Genomic DNA, 18832 nt, shown 5'->3' with positions numbered 1-18832 from the left:
ACTGTAAAAAATACAAAAATTAAATAAAGATATCGTGGCCAAGCCACCAAAAGAGGTAAGCGAAATTTTTACCCTCGTAACCAAAATTATCTTTTTGATGCAGAAATGCATCTATATGCTCTAGGAGTATTTCTGCATGAAAAATAAAAATTTGAAAAAAAGAACTGTGGCTTACATCTTTTTGGCGGTTAGGGGTCAATATGAATAAATATTTATGGCCAGTAATTTCGCGGTAAATAAGCAAGCGCTTTTACAAAATCGGTTTTATATGACTTTCATGAAAATCACGCACTTACTCCTTTCAAGCGGGATGTTCTCAGCTGCCACAGAAAAAGTGGAAAGGTATCACAACCCTTTCGGCATCGACTGGCGTGGGTTTGTAGTTCTTTTCCTTATTTCTGCCTACGCTCTGTTTGGCTCTTAAGTCAGTTGTAGGTATTCTAGATCTGCCTAATCATATAGAGCGAGGCGGCCCATGCCGTTCGCGTGGTATTTACGCACTTAGTGCAGCTACGAGTCTTACCTTATTTGCAACGACTTCCACTTGCATGGTCTGGTAAGCGAATGGATGACTTCAGATTGAGTTGCTTAATGAAAATCCCTACACTTACCTCGCACTCCACCTTTATACTATATTACTTATGTTACTATATGCCAACTTTATTTACATTACAATCTACAGTGGAAAAATGCTTGTCTTTTACTTTCTCTTTTTACTAAGTTTGTATTGTCTTAAGTCTTTCTGTAATGAAACCAGTTTAAAAGTCGTCTCAAACTGCTACAAGGCAGATCAATTTCGATTTTTCCAACCCCATCTTGGGATAGAACGAAAATTTCTGAGTACATACCCAGACGGTAAAATTACGAGCGCTTCTAAGTAAATTATTTCAGGAAACACTTTTTCTATAAGAGCTCATCTTTGAAAGCTGTTTTGGAAGATATTTTGATCAGGGACCGAGAACAAAAGATATGATCGATACTAAATGTCGTTCTCGTAGTTCTGTTCCAAAGAACGCTTCAAAACCAAAACCTAAATGAGAACAATCGTCTGCAATCAAAATTTCATTTTCTTTAATTTCCCTTTTTTGAGGATCACTTTTCCTCATCTATTAAAATTTAAATATTTTACAAGCATTCATTTATAATATTTTTAATAAAAATACTGTTTATTGCTTCATATCCGACATTGTATAAAATTTATGCTATAAATACATAAATCATAAATGAGATTTTCCACATTCCTAGAAAATATTTGTATGGTGTAGGGTTAAGGTTAATTGACTAAAATTTCATAAGTAGACTGATAGGAATATCGTGTGCACCTGAAAAGAAAGGAAACGATTTTTAAAAGATCTTTAATATAATTTTAGCATAGTTTTATTTTGTAAACATAAAATTTTCTAATCTAAGAATTCCTGCCAAATTTTCAGAGTAAGATTTAATCTTATTTATCTATAAGATATACATTTTAGACGCCCTGTATGCCTTGAATATATTGTTGTTATTGTTGTAGTAGCAACAAATTCCCCAAAAAATCTCCTGGGGATTGGTGCTGGAGTGGCAGTCCTCTAGGCCTGGTGTGAATTTGGGTCGTTCCGTGGAACCTTAAAGAGGCTTTGCTCAATCACTCATTTATCGTTCAATAACTATGAAAATAAGTTTTCTGTATAGTGTATGCAAGAGCAAAATAGAAAGAGTCATCCCCCAAGCTCCTCTCGATGGTTGTGACTTCCTTTCGAAAGTAGGCTATGGAAGCCTTACTAAATGTTCTTCCAGCAACCGTCTTTGAAATGCCGCGATCAATTACAGCAACAAAAAATTTTGCCACCAAATTGTGTTGAATATCAGATGATCCATGACTGATCAGTACTCGACGCAACGCATATTTGCATAAAGGAGTGACTAAAAAGGCGTGCAGGATAAAAATCCAAATTCCAATCCATTTAGCGTAGATATATAGTGGGATGAGATGAATTCAGTAAACTCCTATTAAGTGACATCCCCATTCTACCTGATTATGACCCAAAGCAAGTTTGCCATTTTGATTCCACAGTTTGAGACACCTACAGCCATCTGGCCGCTTTAATAAATTTCAGAACGTCATACAGGGAGAGGCAGCTGCACTCTGATAATACTGGATAATACTACACGATCCTTTACGGTTCCCCCTCTTCTTGGCCGATGATACATTTTGGATATTTTTGTTTTGATCTCCCTGAGCGAGGCCTCCATGTTCACCGCGTGGGACATATTCAGTGCGGAGCCCCACCTTACTAGTTCGTCCGCGGCCTCGGACGGGAGTTGTAATACTCTTTGGTCTATAACGAGTTGATTAGATTTTCAGATTAAAGGACGAATAATAAGATAAATGTGTCTAAAGATCAATTTAACCGTGTATTTTATTTGCGTCCTCGAAAGCTTAGCGGTCCTGAACTTGGTGAGGAGGTGCCATGAACTTTCTGGAAGAGGTGGCCACCCCAATCGTATAAAATCTAACCCAACCGACTCTTCAATAAACTTGTAATATATCTTTACCACAACAACTCAAATATATTTAAATGCGTCCTTTTTTCCAGCGCCCAACCCATACTAAATCTCTATACCCAACATTTATAAGAAACTCTCAGTCCACTCACCCGTTTCATGTCGCGTTTGATAAATGCGCACACATAAGTAAACGATGGCAATTAGCATTAAAACAATAATGATAACACCGCCGATCAGAATCCATAATTGTCCTTCGTTGCTTGCGTTTTTAAAGCGTCTGGATGTAGTCCTATTATATCCGCATATATAACTTCTCGTTTCCGCAGGGCTGCTGTATATTATCCGCTTATCTATCTCATTGCAATGCAAATATTGCTCAGCAATGCATTTCTCACTATCTACAGGACCAATTTCAAAACACATCTGTTGTACGGTCTCCTCCAACCAACAATAACAGCTGTCCTTACATACTTCCAAATCGCCTTTTGGCATTAGAGCTTCTGCAATCTGCTTTTCATCGACCGTTGTTAGCGACTCAGCAATTATACCTTTGGTGAACCAGGCATCGTTGTAAGCAGTCGAAGAGATTATCAATGCAGTTGCAGCTTTAGCCATGGTTGTTTTGTAAATATCTGGCGTTGTTTCTGTCGTATCTGTAGCAGCTTCCGTTGTCATACCAGTCGTGGAAATTGGTACACACTTTGTCATCTCCCCACTTGTGTTTAACTCAAAACCATGTTCACAAGCGCATTGGCCCGGTGCCACGCAAATGCCATGCTCACAGCCATGGCCACACTCTGGCCTACAAATATGCGCTTGAGTTGCGTTTTCATGCGGCACATAACCCTCGCGACACAAGCAAATATCCGGCGCAGCGCAGTCTGCGTTGATGCAAGCGTTCAGACAGATTGGCTCGCACTTGTTGTAGTCATGCGCGGACAGCCGATAACCTTCATCGCAGGCACAGATTTCCGGTTCGATGCAGCGTCCGTGTTGACACCCTTTGCTGCAGACAGGTTCGCAAATACCCTGCGCGCCCATCAGGTAACCCGGTTGGCAGACACAAACTTCTGGCGCGAAGCAGATGCCATGCGGACAGCCGTTGGCACATTTCGGCTGACAATAGGGCTCGAGAGCGTGTGCTTTAGTAGCTGTGCTATTGACGTGCTCATAGCCGTCGAAGCACTGGCATACATTTGGCGCCACACACTTTCCATTGAGGCTGCAATTTTGCGTACATTGCGCTTGACAATAGGGACGATGCTGCGGCAAGTGAATCATTAGATAACCGGATGCGCATTCGCATTGATTTGGCCGCATGCAACTGGCATAAAGCGGACAGCGCTCTGCACATACGGGCACACACATACTATTGTTGGTCGTTGTGCCTTCGGCCTCCTCCTCCTCTGGCGTGTGCATTGTATAGCCTTCTTCACAGCGACAGACGTCCGGTGCCATACAGTGGCTATGCGCCGGACAACCCTCACTGCAAACGGGCACGCACTCATCCGTGGCTACGCCGGTGGTCTGCTCTGCGCTTTCCGTAGGGTTTGTTTTTAGAACATAGCCAGTGCGGCAAGCGCATTGATCTGGCGCTTGACAGTACATATTCAAGGGGCAGCCATTTTTGCACTCCGGCACACATTCTTGCCCATCGACGGTTAGTTTGTAGCCTTCAGCGCATCGACATGTCTCTGGCGCTGCACAGCTGGCACGTTGTGGACAGGGAGCTGTGCAAACCGGTTGGCAACTGCCGTCGACATGTTCTTCGTAGCCCTGGTCGCACGTGCATTCGAAAGGGCTTGTACAGGTGCTGTTCGCCGGGCAGCCGGCCGGACATTTCGGCTTGCAAACAATTTTATCAGGATCGGATGTCGTCGAGCTGTAACCGAAGTTACAACTGCAACGCTGCGGTCCGGAGCAGCGACTGTTGGCGGGACAGCTAGGTGCGCAAATCCGCTCACAGACGGAGTCTCTTTCGATGTAGCCAGGGCAACAAACCCAAAATATCTCGGTTGTTGAGTAGTACTGTAAGAAATTAAGTGAAATATATAACAAATATTTTTGCATATTTTTTTTGATAAGGAACATAATATGGGTATCATGGAAATGCGCAAATGCCTCGTAACCGCGTAAATCTCGTAAATAAACCGATTTTCCATACAAAATTACGTAAGTTAGTGTGTTCGACCACTTGTTTATATGGTAACAAATTAACCAAACCTTCAATAAAACATAAATAAAAAATTTTCTAAAATCAATGATGAGTCCAGGCTATTTCAAATTTGCTTCCCGTTTACAGGGTTGCTTTTTATTCATTTTATTTCGTTCTTTAATAAAATAAGTAACAGACAATATTTTTGTCATTAAAAATTCTTCAAACGGCGAGCGTCAACCGAAAAATACCGACAATGAAATATACATATGGGGCTGGATGAAGACAAAAATTGCCGTTCTATTTGACGGTGCACTTTAACTCCTGCGCTACTTCCTTAAAAACTTAATAAACATTTATTGAAAACTAGCAGACCTCGTATGCGTGAGGCTTCGCCACGCGCCGCATGTGTTAGATATTAAATAAGATGCGATTCACAACTAAACAGGTTGCAACCCTACTAAAAAAAATAATATATAATTACGCATCTGGAGGCAAAGCCTTTTCGTCATACACCTCATTTCTGAAATCTAAGGAACAGCCCAATTTTTTTTAATTTTCGCACAGGTTGCAACCCTCTTCGAAGAATGAAACCTTACTGCAAATCGGAAATTTTAAATTGAATGAACTGTGCAAATCTAATGTCATTTACAAAAAATGCCCTCGCGTATTATACATACATAATTTTTAAATAGGAGGCAACCCCACTCAAACAAAAAATAAAAACTCATTGCACATGCAGAGATCATGTCCTTTTACTTGGTACCTCAGTTTTTCGTCCAACAAACGTTGAAGATCTTATAACTTTTAAAAAGGGGCAACCCTACTCAAGAAGTAATATATTATTGAACATTTTAAAGCCGAGTCCTTTTATTTGACCCCTCATTTCATGTAATCCAACGAACAGTGCGGACCTAATAAGTTTTTAAACAGGTGGCAACCCTATAGGAATTTAAAGTACTAAAGATAATATTCCTATTAATACAGTTTATACTTAAAAAATCTCGTGTAAATCCGTTCAATAGTTTTTGAGATTAGCGTGGTCAAAATAACTCGACTTTCCTTTTTACTACGTATAGAAGATAGTAATTTTCAAATAGGTGGCAACCCAATTCAAAACATTAAAGCTTTTGTGCATGCGAAGGCCACGCCCTTTCATTTTGTATCTCATTTTGTAATCCCACGAACGGCGATAATCTTATTTAATTTTAGTAGGTGGCAACCCTACTCAGAAAAATATTACATTATTGCACATGTAGAGTCTAAGTTTTTTCGTTTGACAGTGATGGTGCAGAACTGATGCCTACGCTTATTATGATTGAATATAGTAATTTTATTATCAGGTGGCAACCCTATTCAGTATAGAGGGCAATACCTTTCATTTGGTATCTCATCTTTTGTAATACAACGAACGGTGCCGATCTTATAGTTTTTTAGAGAGGTGGCAATCCTATTAAATTTCTAATTAAAAAAAGGTCACTCTCTTGTCGATACAGACTAAATTAGAGAAAATCTTGTCAAAATCCGTTCAGTAGTTTTCGAGATTGCCGCGTACAAAGTATCTCGACTTTCCTTCATACTATGTACGTGGTAGAGTTTAGAAAGAACATAAAACTCAGAGACCGAGAGAGAGATAACCGATAAATATCAAGATGTTTATTTTCAGCTCATTTCAAAGTAGTTCTTTTTTTGATTTTTATTTTGTCCATCAAGAATAATAGTTAAATTATGATTTGTATTTTTGCGGTCAAATTTAGTCGTTATTTGCTGATCGTAATTTCTTCGACAATTTTTAACTGTTAAAATGGAGACTGAGTTTTTATGACCGATTAAAATCGTTAATGATCTAAAAAATTAAATCTGAAAATAACGTTACAATATGGTCGAAAATATAAACAACGAGCAAAAATTAATCGAAAAAAATTTAATTCAAAAATGACGATTATTCTTGATCGAAAAATAAAAATCACAAAATAACGGTTAACTAGGATCGGAAATATAGAAATCTTATTTGAACGGTTAAATTATGACTTTTGTTAAGAAGATTATAACCGTTACGGTCTCTGATAAAACTAAAAATATTTGAAATCCTAAACAATCAAGGGGAAATGAATGCCCTTGTGCGGCAAGGAGGCTATGACAGACTCAGCAAACACTCTGACTGACATAAGTTAGAACACAGTTTTCTAGCAGCGTTCTTTTCTAAGACCCGTTTACATGATAGGCGCTTAACGCGCGCTTTGTTTTCATTTATAATTTGAAAATAAATATTTTCTCCAGCAGTGTTTATGAACTTAAGACCGCGTTGAGAAACATTTGAGAATTTTTTGTTTGGCATTTCGTTTCGTTCCATCTGTGTCAACATAGTGCAGATGTCGAAGTCTATCGTCAAGTTGATGCCGGATAAAACGTTTACTTCGCTTTGCGTGACAGATTTGCTTTGACAGACAAAATGAAATGTTTGAAACTTCACAAAGCAAAAGCACAAAACGCGAAGCAAAATTGTTTCCTTGGCGTTCAGTGCACCCTGCTGGCAAAGTTTTAAATGTCACACAAAGCCACAAAGTGTTATCTAGCCTGGCCTTTAGTGTGCTAATTCGCAGTTAGTATGTCAGAAAATGGCTCCTCGTTAAAAAAACGAAAGAAAAAAATATTCTGCTGCATCGATAGCGACAAACAGTTTGGCTACTTTAAATGAAATAATATTTTTATGTTAAAAATTAAATTTATTTTTGATATGCAAAAAAAATTATTAAGTTCTAGCTGAATAAATAATCATTTAAATAAATTGTTAAACTGCATAAATCACAATTCCTTTCATATAAAAACAGTTTTTGTTTCACATATGTACATCATTGCCAACACCATACAAATATTTCAGTGGCTGTAACTGGATTCCATTTCGTTCCGCTCCACTCACGTTTGAGAAAAAGTTGAGAAATAGTGTGTTCCGCTCCACTCACGTTTGAGAAAAAGTTGAGAAATAAATATTTCTCAATTTGAAAAGGAAAATTCCGCAATAAAAAAGTGCCTTTAAGTTTGAAAACGCTATCAATGGTTATTTGAAATGCATTTGAGAACTAACGTTTGAAATTTGAGAAAAGAACTGATTATCAATCAAATGCATCTCAAATTGAGATTTAACAAACATGTTTATTGGGTATATATACATATACATATATATATGAATATACATACATACATATTTAGGTACATACTATATATATATGTAAATATATACATATATAGAATGTGCCAATTTTTCAGTTTCATTTTTACAAGCGTTTGATTGTAGTTTTCGATGGCTTAGTTATGCGAATTGTTAGCGTTTGTTAACAAAATTCTTTGTTTATGGGCGAAATAGAAGTTACGTATTAATAAAGTAAAAAAAAAAACTGAAAGTGAAATAATCAACTTCTTCAAGGTTACAGTCGCTTTGAACAAATAACAATATTTTTTGCTAAAGATATATATTTAAACCACATAATTTTTAAACATATGGGCACCCTATTCAAAAGTTTGAATTTTTTATAAAAAGTGGTGAAACCGGCCTTCAAAATGGTGTTCCAATCATTAAATTTCATGGAGTATTAAGAGAGATATCAAGAGATATGAACTATGAGCAATTTTCACAAAAAGGATATTTCTATATATAAAAAAAAAACACCTAACTGTAATCGATGATGTTAAAGCTGAGCAAAGGAATAAAAAAAAAATGTTATATTGCAAGAACAAATTGCTTGAGTTAAGGTATTCTTATTTTATGCATTTGTCGTTTTGCATGTTCAGGATATTCTTGAATGAAAAATTTACTAATTGTTGACTGATAAATGGGTTACAAAATCTTATTAAATTTAGCTTTATTAATTGCTAGAGCTCGGATTTTTATGCAAACTGAATATGCAAAATAGTGGTATCTGTGGGAAATCAACCGCATATGCGGCCACAACCGTTGCCAAAGTCCCCAGCGTCATAGACCAGAAGCGCATCCTGGAGGAGAGTGGGTAGAAAAAGCTAATCCTCTCTTTTTCAGAGTCGGAATAGGACCAATCTCTTGCAGGGGATGTAGGTGGAGAAGCAGTTCGCTACCAACTACCCTCCAATGACGGAGTTGTTTCTCTTTCCACAGCCCAGAAGAGGAAGTATCGGGGGGGGGGGGGGCGAAACGAAAGCAGGGGAAACCCGCTTCTGTGGCTGACCGAACTCCTCCTATCGCTGCATTCAGTAAGCGGCCCAGGTCTACGTATGTCACTCCAGAAGCCAGTGGAACTTGATGGATGTACCGACATGCAAATCTGCTTACGAACGTTGCAAGAGAAGGATACCTGTGGTGCCAGACAGCAATTGCTGTCCCAATGCTTCTTTGTGTGATAATGTGGCACGGTACTGGTGTGGCATTGCCCAATTCCGATCATCCAGGCAGACCTCTGGCACGCTGAAACGCTTGCCTCAAATCAAGCGTAGAAGTGATACAAGGGTCGGTCGAGGCAGAACTGCCCTCGCTATTCCCGCGAAGTAACTACGACTGGTGGTCTGGGTTCAGGGCAACTTATTCGGAGCCCATAAAAGACCCTCTGCTAATTTCTGTAATGGGGAGGGCGGGTTAGACTCTGCAGATGACTACTGCAGAAATTAAACGCTGATCCGGGCCGTCATTGCCTCTCGCACTGTAGCCAATTCTCGTTCATAAGAGAGGGATGGAACCATTGTGGCGAAATGCCTCTCCCAAGCTAACTGGGATTGGCTAAAAAAAAAAACATGCAAAAAAACATGCAAATATGCAAACATGCAAAACAAAATTCGTCAAAATTAACTCACTTCCTTCTATAATGAGTTTCTACCCAGGTTCGGACTTCCTGTGATGTTAAAATAATAATCACTTGCGTAAGTATCCGAGCTCTATTAATTACTAAAGCTTTTGTCTAACAAATCAAAAATAAATTTTTGAAATGAACTTCACTGAAACGGGCATTAAAAGGACTATGAACTTGTTAGATATAAATGTACACAAAGAGAAATAACATTTCGCAATTGCTGAATTGTCCAAATTCCGTTAATTTTGCGCCGCTCTAGGCTCTCGCTAAAGGCAAAACGTCGTATGAAATATTCTCTGGAGTCTGAGCATGGGGCCGCTTGAGAACTCCGGGCCGGGGGAAAACTCACCGATGCCTCATATAGGTGGTCTTTAACTTGTGTAACCTATGAACATTCACGAAACTCACTTCTTTTACGTAATCCATACGGTATCGCGTCTTTATCACATCAAATCCCAACCAATTTTTATCCGTATAATCTTCTCGAACTTGTTTTGGTTTTAAGCGAGTTTTCGGCACATATCTATATTGTGGACAACGTTCTGCCGCGATGATGCCGAATGCGGATAGGCAAGCCGTAAGTATTATTGGGACGATAAAATGCATGGCAAAAAAATTCTTCACTACTATATTTGGTTTTAAGTTTATTCTCTATTTTAAATTTCCACTGAAATTGTTAAATACTTTTGTTTTATAGTTTCTTTCCGTCTTAAAACAAATAACTATGCTCAAAGCTAAAATACGAACTGAATAGTTTGATTTACAAAGCTAAGCATATAAACCCATATAAAATGAAAAAGTGCTCTTATGAAATTAAACAAACACACAAAAAAAAAAAAAGAGAGAAATAATCTTTATTAAAAATATAATGCAAAACTGCTTAAATTCGTATTTGCGATTGAGTCATTTTAAGAATTTACTTAGTTCTTTATCGGGACGTGAGATGCAATAAACCGCAAGCGCCACAAATGAATTAAGCAAAGCGGAATAGGAAATTAAAAATATTTATATTTTTTTTACACCGACGAACATATGCCTATAAAATACTTGTGTATGTATGTAGTATGAACACATAATTAATTATGTATGTATGTATGTATGTGTATGTAGGAGTGCTTTATTTAAAATAGAAAATATGCCTATTTGTAAGTACATATTTTAGTTGAACAATAATGACACACTATTGTTTGGCGTTGGTTGCAAAAATGCGGCATACCTTCATAATTTGAATTATAATAAAAAAAAAAAATTATAGGTCGGGGTGTAATCGTGCATATGTATGTATGTATGTATATAAATAAGTATTTGTACATACTAAACTTTTCCTATGACTTTGCTCGCAGTGACCATTGAGACACATTATCAGTATAAATCAAATTTCAACCTTTACGGAGTTCTTCTTAACGAACATACAAATGTGCCTATACTTACATATTAGTACTTTTCCGCTCAGATAACTTATTCGGTTTAGTAGCCCTTTCTTAAAAGAACTGATACATTTTCTAAGACGTTGGTATAACAATTTATGAATATTTAGTAAAAGCTTAAAAGCTTCAAATCTTTTAATATATGGCAAAAATGAGCATCAATGCATGTTTTTTTTTTTTGGTAATATACCGACGCTACCGACACCCATTGCAGCTAATCTGACACATTTAAAAAAACGAGATAACGAAATAACGCACGGTGGGTCAGAACCAAGTTCAACCCAAATGTCTTGACACTTCAAATTTTCTTTTGAATTTCTTTGCTATTATGTTTTCTAAGTAATTTAAGGCAGAAAAGAAAAAAATCGTTACACAGGTTTTTAAGAAAATCGAGACTATGTGTGTTTTTTGTGCTGAAAACGGGGTTATTCAACCGTAGTGTCAACCCAAGGGACAAGCCCTTACTTAATTTAAATGTTTTTCTTGAAATATTTTTTCTTAATATTGCCAGAAGCTCTTCACGAAGCCAATTGAACCACATCCTGGCCCAATCATTGACAAGATTTTCACAGCAAATCGATACACACCATCTCTTTGATATCGATAAATAAAACAGTACAATGGACGGCATGTGGTCTAGTCTATGTAAAAGTAAAGTGTACAAGATATCGATATATACAGCGATTATCGATAACGAAAATTGAAAGCTTTTTTCGTTAAATAAATGGGAATTTCTCAGTTAAAAAAAAAAAAAAACATGACATTATTATTTCTAAAATTTTTAGTAAAATTGATTTTTGTGTCGAAAGGAGAAAATTTAGCCCAGCTGGGACTCTCACAGCACCAACTAATGACTTTGAAAACATTATTTTAGTGCTCTACTCACCTTGGTAAACGTTTTTAGGATCACTTTTATTGAAAAAACTAGCTTTAGTCCGCAGCTTCGCTCGCGTTAAGTTCGGTTTAACGTTATAATAGCAAAAAAGAAAATAAATATCACCGAAAGAAGAAGTTGAAAAGGTGCTAATTGTCTCGAGGCACCACAACATACTCAATGCGTAGAATTTCAGCTGAATCGGCCACTTCAATATCAAAAAAAAAAACAATCAGTAACATTTATGCACAATATATATCTAGATTTTGAAAAAATATTTTTTGGTATTCTTTTAAAAAAATATGTCTGAATAATAAAAAGCGAATATCTCATTTATCTTTCCTAAAAAATATTCCACTAAGCAAGTGTTCAGTTTATTTTGATTTTTAAACACCCTTTCCAAAGTGTTTACGTTCTAAAGTTCGTTCAACCTTTTTCGTTTGACATCGATATTGTAATATTTCATTACAGTAACTTATTAAATTTCGAAAGAATTTTAAACACGTTTAAAAGTATTTTCGAAATAAAGCCTTCTGAAACATCTTTTGTTTGACTTGGTATAATTTTGTAATGTTTAATTTTACATGTTGATTAAACTTAATTTGAATTATAAAAATATTTTCGATTAAAAAAGTTATTTGACTTTCCAAACTAAAACTGCCCTCAACATCATTTGTTTGCACCCATATTGTAAAACTTCATTCTCATTTCTATGAAAAATGAATTTGATTTTTTAGGTAGGTCGCATGCCTGTTAAAAATGTTTCGTAATAAAGCCGCCTTAAGCGATAAACTTATAATTTAAGGTAGAATTTAACTATTTTAGCAGGTGGCATATTAAAAAAAAAAAATACGCAATATATTAATGCAGGTCATCAGCTCTCTGTATACCAAATTTTATGCAAAGAAAAACCAAAAAACATACTGCCTGACTAACTCACAAACTTTCACTTTTATTATATTAGTAGTATTTCATTTAACTTCACAATTATATTCCTAAACTGGTGGCAAGTCTCGTTCACGAATACAGCTTTCGTATAAGCTCTCGTTTTTGTTACTTAAATAAATTTTCGAAATGAAGCTTGCTTAAACCTCTCCGATTTGATGTTCATATTAAACTATTCCGTTGAACTTGCTAGTTGAATTGACTTTAACTTTTTGAATAGATGGAAACAATTTTAAAAGTTATTTCCGCAAGAAATCGTTTTTGACCTCCATCATTCGACGCACTCATTGTTGTAGTACTTTATTCAACTTATTAGTTAAACAATTTTAACTTTATAAACAGGTGGCAACCCCCTCAAAAACTATTTCCGAAATAAATCATGCTTGGACCACTTTTCTTTAACACCCACATTGTTTTAATAATTTGATTAACTTGTTAATTAATTTATTTTTTTTTTTTTTTTTTTGAAAAAGCGGTTATTCATTAAATATGGCTTTAATTGATTGCATTTATCATTATAAAAACGGTACATAATTTTTTCCCAAAAGCGCGGTTCACGAAGCTTGACTCTATCTGCTCCTCTGCATCAAATTATTGACTTGCCAATATAAACAAATATGTATGTGTTTATATATGCGTATATACATTAGGGCGGATCGACAAACACAAAATGTTTGATACGAAAATTGTATAGATAAGTCTTAAAAGGTGCTATTTCAATCCCTTATTCTAGAAAAGGAATCCTGGCTCTCTGCGGCAATATATTCAGTCTACGGAATGTGCTTGAATAATTGAAAATAAAAGTCGGAATACCAATTTTTCAAATTTTTACAATGACTTGTGTAGATCAAATCTGGAACTTACTTTCTCTCATAAAATCATAAAAACAATAAATTGGGCTATATAAAAGTAACAGCAATATATTAAACAATTTATATTTATTTCCTACTTAATTTATTAATTGATTAAATTATTGATGTTAATATTTAACTTTTAATTTTTAGAGTTTATTTTTTTATGATTTTATGATAGCAAATAAGTTGCGGATTTTATCTACACAAGTCGTTGTAAAAATTAAAAAAATTGGTATTCCCACTCTTATTTTAAAATTTTCAGGCTCATTCCGCCGACCGAAGATATTGTCGCAGAGAATCACTATTTGTTTTCTAGAAAATAAGGCATTAAAATAGCACTTTTTAAGGCTTATAAATTTGCGCATACAAAATTTGTGTTTGTAGACCCGCCCTAATATATGTACATAAATGTATATCGTTTAACCGAACCATGTCAAGCGCTGGCAGAACTATATAAGTAGTGCAAAAATTTTTGCACTGGCATAAACCATCAGCTTAACTGTCTAAAACACCAATTCGGCAGCAGCGCTAACTTTTTTTAATATCTAAATTTTTTATTACATATGAACATATCTACACGATATTATTCTCTTTCACATTCGCCTTGTTTTTCGAATCCAACAACGCCTCTTTCAGCACATCATTCTGCTCCTCCTCCTTATGGTCGTCCGCTTTGGCTCCCTCATTCTCGCCCACGTCCTCACCTTCCTCATCATCATACTCCCCCGCTAAGTCATTCAATCCCTTTGTTAGGCGTTCAGCCACCTTTCGCATCAAATCCTCCATACTCATCTCGATCTTAACACAAGCGCGCTGCGCCACATCATAACGTTGATCCAACGCTGAACATCTTATACGCTCGCACTTCAACGGCATAAACCACCAAGTGTTGGCATTCCTAAAGCCTTCACTACACACACACCGGTTTCGTGCCACACAGTGGCTATGTCGTGGACAACCACCAACACAAATGGGCCGGCAGTCGAGCAATTGCTGCTCCTTGTTATTCGGATGATGCTCCTCATAGCCCGATAAGCATTCGCACTGATTTGGCGTGGCGCAGTAGCTGAAGCGCGGACAAACCTGCTCACAGATGGGCTCACAGAAACCGAAAAGCAGCGTACGATAGCCAGGGCAGCAGATATTGGTGGCTTCCCAACGCACGCGCGGCTCATAGGTGACATAGCTACCGTTGGTGGTGGAAGTGACGATGTTATTGGCTGCGGTGTTGTGATCTGCTGAGGTGCGCTCGCTGGCAGCAGCTGCGCGCCGTATTGATTGAGTGGAGTGCCTCACTGCCACTTGGTATTTGGTGCTGATATTTTGTTTGCAATATCGGCCGGTGATGGTGAACGGTGTGACCACGCAGGCGCTGAGCAAATAACTGAGTAGTAGCAGCAGCAGCAGCAGGTGCAGCTTAACAATTGCTGCCGAGCCAGTGTGATGGCTTATGGGCAGGTGTGCAGGCGTACATCCAGACATGGACGCGGTTTTTGATCTCCCACGATCAGCGGCCTACTTTTGTTTAATAGACGAATTCTAATTCTCACTCAAATGAAGTGAATTGTTAGTACCGCCCGCCTTCAACGTTCCAGAGGAAATAATATTTAAGCGCTGCTGATCAGTCGAGAAATCCAGAGCATGTTATTCCGCGCTTATTTTGTTATTGTCAGCATGTAGTCGTATGTTTTTTTCGTCGTTTTGTTTATATTTTTACTTTGTTATTATTTATACTACAAATGTACATGCATATGTATTTCTATCATTACGCTTGGGCATGGAGACTTCTGAGTTATCAGCCTGTACGCGCCATTGTAAGTTCAACTGATAATTACAGATCGTTGTGTTTATGTCTTTCGAGTGTAGTGGAGATGTGTACTATGCTTAAGTAGGTGCTTAGGATAGTCCATAATTTAATGGATTTGGTCAAAAATCCAAATATTTAGTTCTGTATAATTTTGTAAAAAATGTACACATGTCATTGAACTACATATGTATATGCAGCATGGACGTAAAAATCGGCTCCGAAAATTTGGTTAGAAATTACACCGAGAACTTTCTGAAACTTTCAAGAAATCTTGAAAATCTAAATTATAAATTTTTAGTAGCCTATACAATTTCTTACATCAATCATGTTTTATCCGAGGATTTACCAGAACTTTAAAATGCTCCTTCAATAAACAAAACAAAAAAATAAAATAAAAAATTGTCCCAAAAATTTAAAACAAAAAAACAAGCCTATGGTTAGGGTTGCCAGACGTACTGATTTGATCAGCGCAGTACTGATTTAGGAACTCTAGTAGTGATATTTTCCACTCTGCAAATTATTACGCTAATGTCTTAAATTAACAAAAAAATTTACTTATTTGCACAGATTTTTAAGCAATTTATAGCAATTCAAAAACAAAACTTTCTGCATTATTTCGCAGAAGTTAAATAAGAATTTTGTATGTTTTAATGCGTTCTGAGTGGGTTTGCAACCCTCCTGCCTTCGATAAGACAGTCATTCTTTGCCATGAAATCTCCTCCGTCCTCGCCCAAAAAGTAAAAAGTTCTCCTCAATAGCTAAACACTTCTTTTTTAACTTTTTCACATTTTTAGTTGTTTGGATATATCCATATATTCATATATGAGGTTCGTAAATTATATACCCACATCATCAAACTAGCACTAAAACCCTACTAGCCAAATGTGGAACGCTCCGAATATGAAGTGTAAAACGACTCCCACAGCAACAGCTTGAAAGAGCGTTTTCGGGGAGCTTCGAATATGGATATGGAGTGAGAAGGGAGTCAAAGTGTTTTTTTTTAATCTAGTTTTAGTCTAGTCTCTAAATTGAAAAGAAATTTTCAATCAAGAAGAAAGAAATCGTCGTTTCCGATTATTCCTGAAAAGGGACACCGCAAAAGAAACTGTTGCAAATGCATGCAGCGGTAAACAAGAATGTATGAAAAAATAATTTTTGTCTACATTTAGAACTTTTCGAATATATTCAATAGAAAATATTCTGGTTCTGGCAAAGAATTCAAGAGAGTGGGCGCAACGGATGTTTGGAACCCCTCAAAGGACCGTATTTTAAAAGAGATAAAAAATATTTTTTTTTTGAAGCGAAACTTCTTTAGTGGGGGTTGGTTGGTTGGAAGGAGGATTTAGATAGAGACACCGAGGCTCAATCTGGGAACTATTTGTTTTGTGATTTTAGAGATCTTCGGGATTCTCGGGACCTATCGACAGTGATCGGACTTAATAAGAATTCTGTGTGGTAGATTCTGGAAAAAAAATTTGGTAGATCTCAGGTTTCGGATCAAACTTTTTACAAAAATTAAAAAAAATCTGCATGGCTTCGCCTAAACTGAAAAATAATATATTCTACAAACTAATCGCAACAAAAACCAAAAAACTGAAAAATTTTTAATTCGAATCTCTAGAATAAACTTTTAACTTGGGTTTTGCCGATTTTGACAATCCTCACGTAAATGTAAACAACGCCTTAAAAACTTTAGATGCACTGTAATATGCTAATACTTTCACAAAAACCGCCGATTTTTATACCCGAGCGCACTTGTGCTCAAGGGTATTATAACTTTGTTCACATAACGGTTGTTTGTAACAGGCAAAACGAATCGAGATAGATATAGACAAATGTATACATAAATGATCAGAATGAAAAGAGAAATCGATTAAGCGGTGAATGTCTGTCCGTCCGTCCGTCCGTCTTTGCACACGATAACTCGAGTAAAAATTGAGATATCTTAACGAAACTTCGTACATGCACTTCTTTTGGGCGTAGGACGGATGGTATTGAAAATGGACGAAATCGGACAATAACCACGCCTACCTCCCATATAACGGTAATTTTCAGAAATACGAAAACAGCGATATTTTAGTAACTACTGAAGATTATTCACTCAAAATTGATATTTACAATAATTTTTAGACGAAAAATAAGAATATTATAAATTTTTGAAAAATGGGCGTAGCCACGCCCACTTATAGTTACATGTGTATATTTCGGTAACCGCTGCACCAATTTCTTCCAAACTTGGCACAGTTGTTGACCCTGGTACAGCATACCAAATGGCCGAAAATTTTTAAAATCGGACAATAACCACGCCCATATCCCATATAACGGTAATTTTGAGAAATACGAAATCCTCGATAAATATTTACTTAAAGCTAATTTATTCAAAATTGATGGCTGCAACAATTCTTTATCAGGAAATACGTTTATGATAAAATTTTGGAAAATGGGCGTGACACCGCAAACTTATGATCACATATATGTATATCGTTAACCGTTTTAGCAATTTGTACCAAACTCGGTATGGTTATTATGCTTGCCACGTGTAAGCAAAACGTTGAAAATTATTGAAATCGGACTCAAATTACGGCCGCTTTTCATATAACGGTAAATTTCAATATTTCGAAATTGAAGGACGCTAATTTACTCAAAATTGATACACCCCGGCTTATCGTGTAGCGGTAGCTTTCGGAAAGGTGGAAAACATATATTTAATAATTGCGCCGGGTATTTAATGTTCGGCTCCGCCCGAACTTAGACTTTCTTACTTGTTGCTCTTAAAATTAAAAACAAATAAAGAAAATTATGTGGAGCTAAATTATTACTACTCAGAAATTCGACAATGTGGTAGATTTCAGACCTTGTGTGGTAGATGTGGTGGATGCTCCAAAAAGTGGTAGATCTACCACAATGTGGTAGAAGTCCGATCACTGCCTATCGATATAATAATCGATATTTTTATCGGTTTCGTTGGCGGTACTGTTATCGATTTTGTTATCGTTATATTCGGAACTTATCGATATAAAAATCGGGTTTTTTCTTTGATTTTGTAATCCATATTTTTAAAGATTTTGTTATCGATATTTTCTATCGGTCCTGTTATTGGTTTTGTTATCGATGTTTTTATCAACTTTGATATGGATTATTTATCGATTTTGTTGTCGATTTTTTTACCGATTATTTATCTCTTTTGTTATCGATTATTTATAGATTTTGTTATCGATTTTATTATCGATATTTTCATCGATTTACGTTATCCATTTTGTTATCTGTAGTTTCATCGAATTTGTTATCGATATTTTTATTGATTTTGTTGTAGATATTGTTATTGATTTTGTTATCAATCTTTTTATCGATTTTGCTAGCGATATTTTTATCGATATTGTAGTCGATTTTGTTATAGATATTTTTTTTTTGGGTATCGATGTTTTTATCGATTTGGTTATCGATATTTTATTAGATTTTGTTATCGATA

General features: G+C 36.3%; 3 protein-coding genes across 3 annotated transcripts in view; 1 reads left to right on the top strand and 2 right to left on the bottom strand.

Annotated features, from left to right (window-relative positions):
* The window catches only part of LOC118735531, a 321256-nt gene that overhangs the window by 74596 nt on the left and 227828 nt on the right, over positions 1 to 18832 (top strand). The gene's annotated exons all lie outside the window — the stretch shown is intronic.
* On the bottom strand, positions 1162 to 10272 carry LOC118735532 (von Willebrand factor D and EGF domain-containing protein). Its single transcript, XM_036465333.1, has 3 exons — positions 9865 to 10272; positions 2637 to 4515; positions 1162 to 1322 (listed from the first exon to the last, which is right to left on the bottom strand). The coding sequence occupies exons 1-3, from the start codon at positions 10060 to 10062 to the stop codon at positions 1282 to 1284; spliced, it is 2118 nt and encodes a 705-aa protein (XP_036321226.1). The 5' UTR covers positions 10063 to 10272; the 3' UTR covers positions 1162 to 1281.
* LOC118735539 lies at positions 14054 to 15162 on the bottom strand. The gene has a single exon (XM_036465343.1). The coding sequence runs from the start codon at positions 15036 to 15038 to the stop codon at positions 14130 to 14132; it is 909 nt and encodes a 302-aa protein (XP_036321236.1). The 5' UTR covers positions 15039 to 15162; the 3' UTR covers positions 14054 to 14129.

Source organism: Rhagoletis pomonella, unplaced genomic scaffold (genome assembly GCF_013731165.1).
Source record: "Rhagoletis pomonella isolate Grant_MI unplaced genomic scaffold, Rhpom_1.0 Rhpom_scaffold_00003, whole genome shotgun sequence".
Classification (NCBI taxonomy): domain Eukaryota; kingdom Metazoa; phylum Arthropoda; class Insecta; order Diptera; family Tephritidae; genus Rhagoletis; species Rhagoletis pomonella.
Note: the sequence above shows the minus strand (reverse complement) of the source record. Positions and strands in the feature narration are given on the sequence as shown.

Bases quoted from the DNA above. Each gene is read 5' to 3' on its own strand.
- LOC118735539 (XM_036465343.1), bottom strand. From the start codon at position 15,038: ATGTCTGGATGTACGCCTGCACACCTGCCCATAAGCCATCACACTGGC.
- LOC118735532 (XM_036465333.1), bottom strand. From the start codon at position 10,062: ATGCATTTTATCGTCCCAATAATACTTACGGCTTGCCTATCCGCATTC. The intron at 4,516-9,864 runs GTGAGTTTCGTG...AATTTCTTACAG, and splicing joins GTATGGATTACGTAAAAGAA to TACTACTCAACAACCGAGAT. The intron at 1,323-2,636 runs GTGAGTGGACTG...CTTTCTTTTCAG, and splicing joins TCAAACGCGACATGAAACGG to GTGCACACGATATTCCTATC.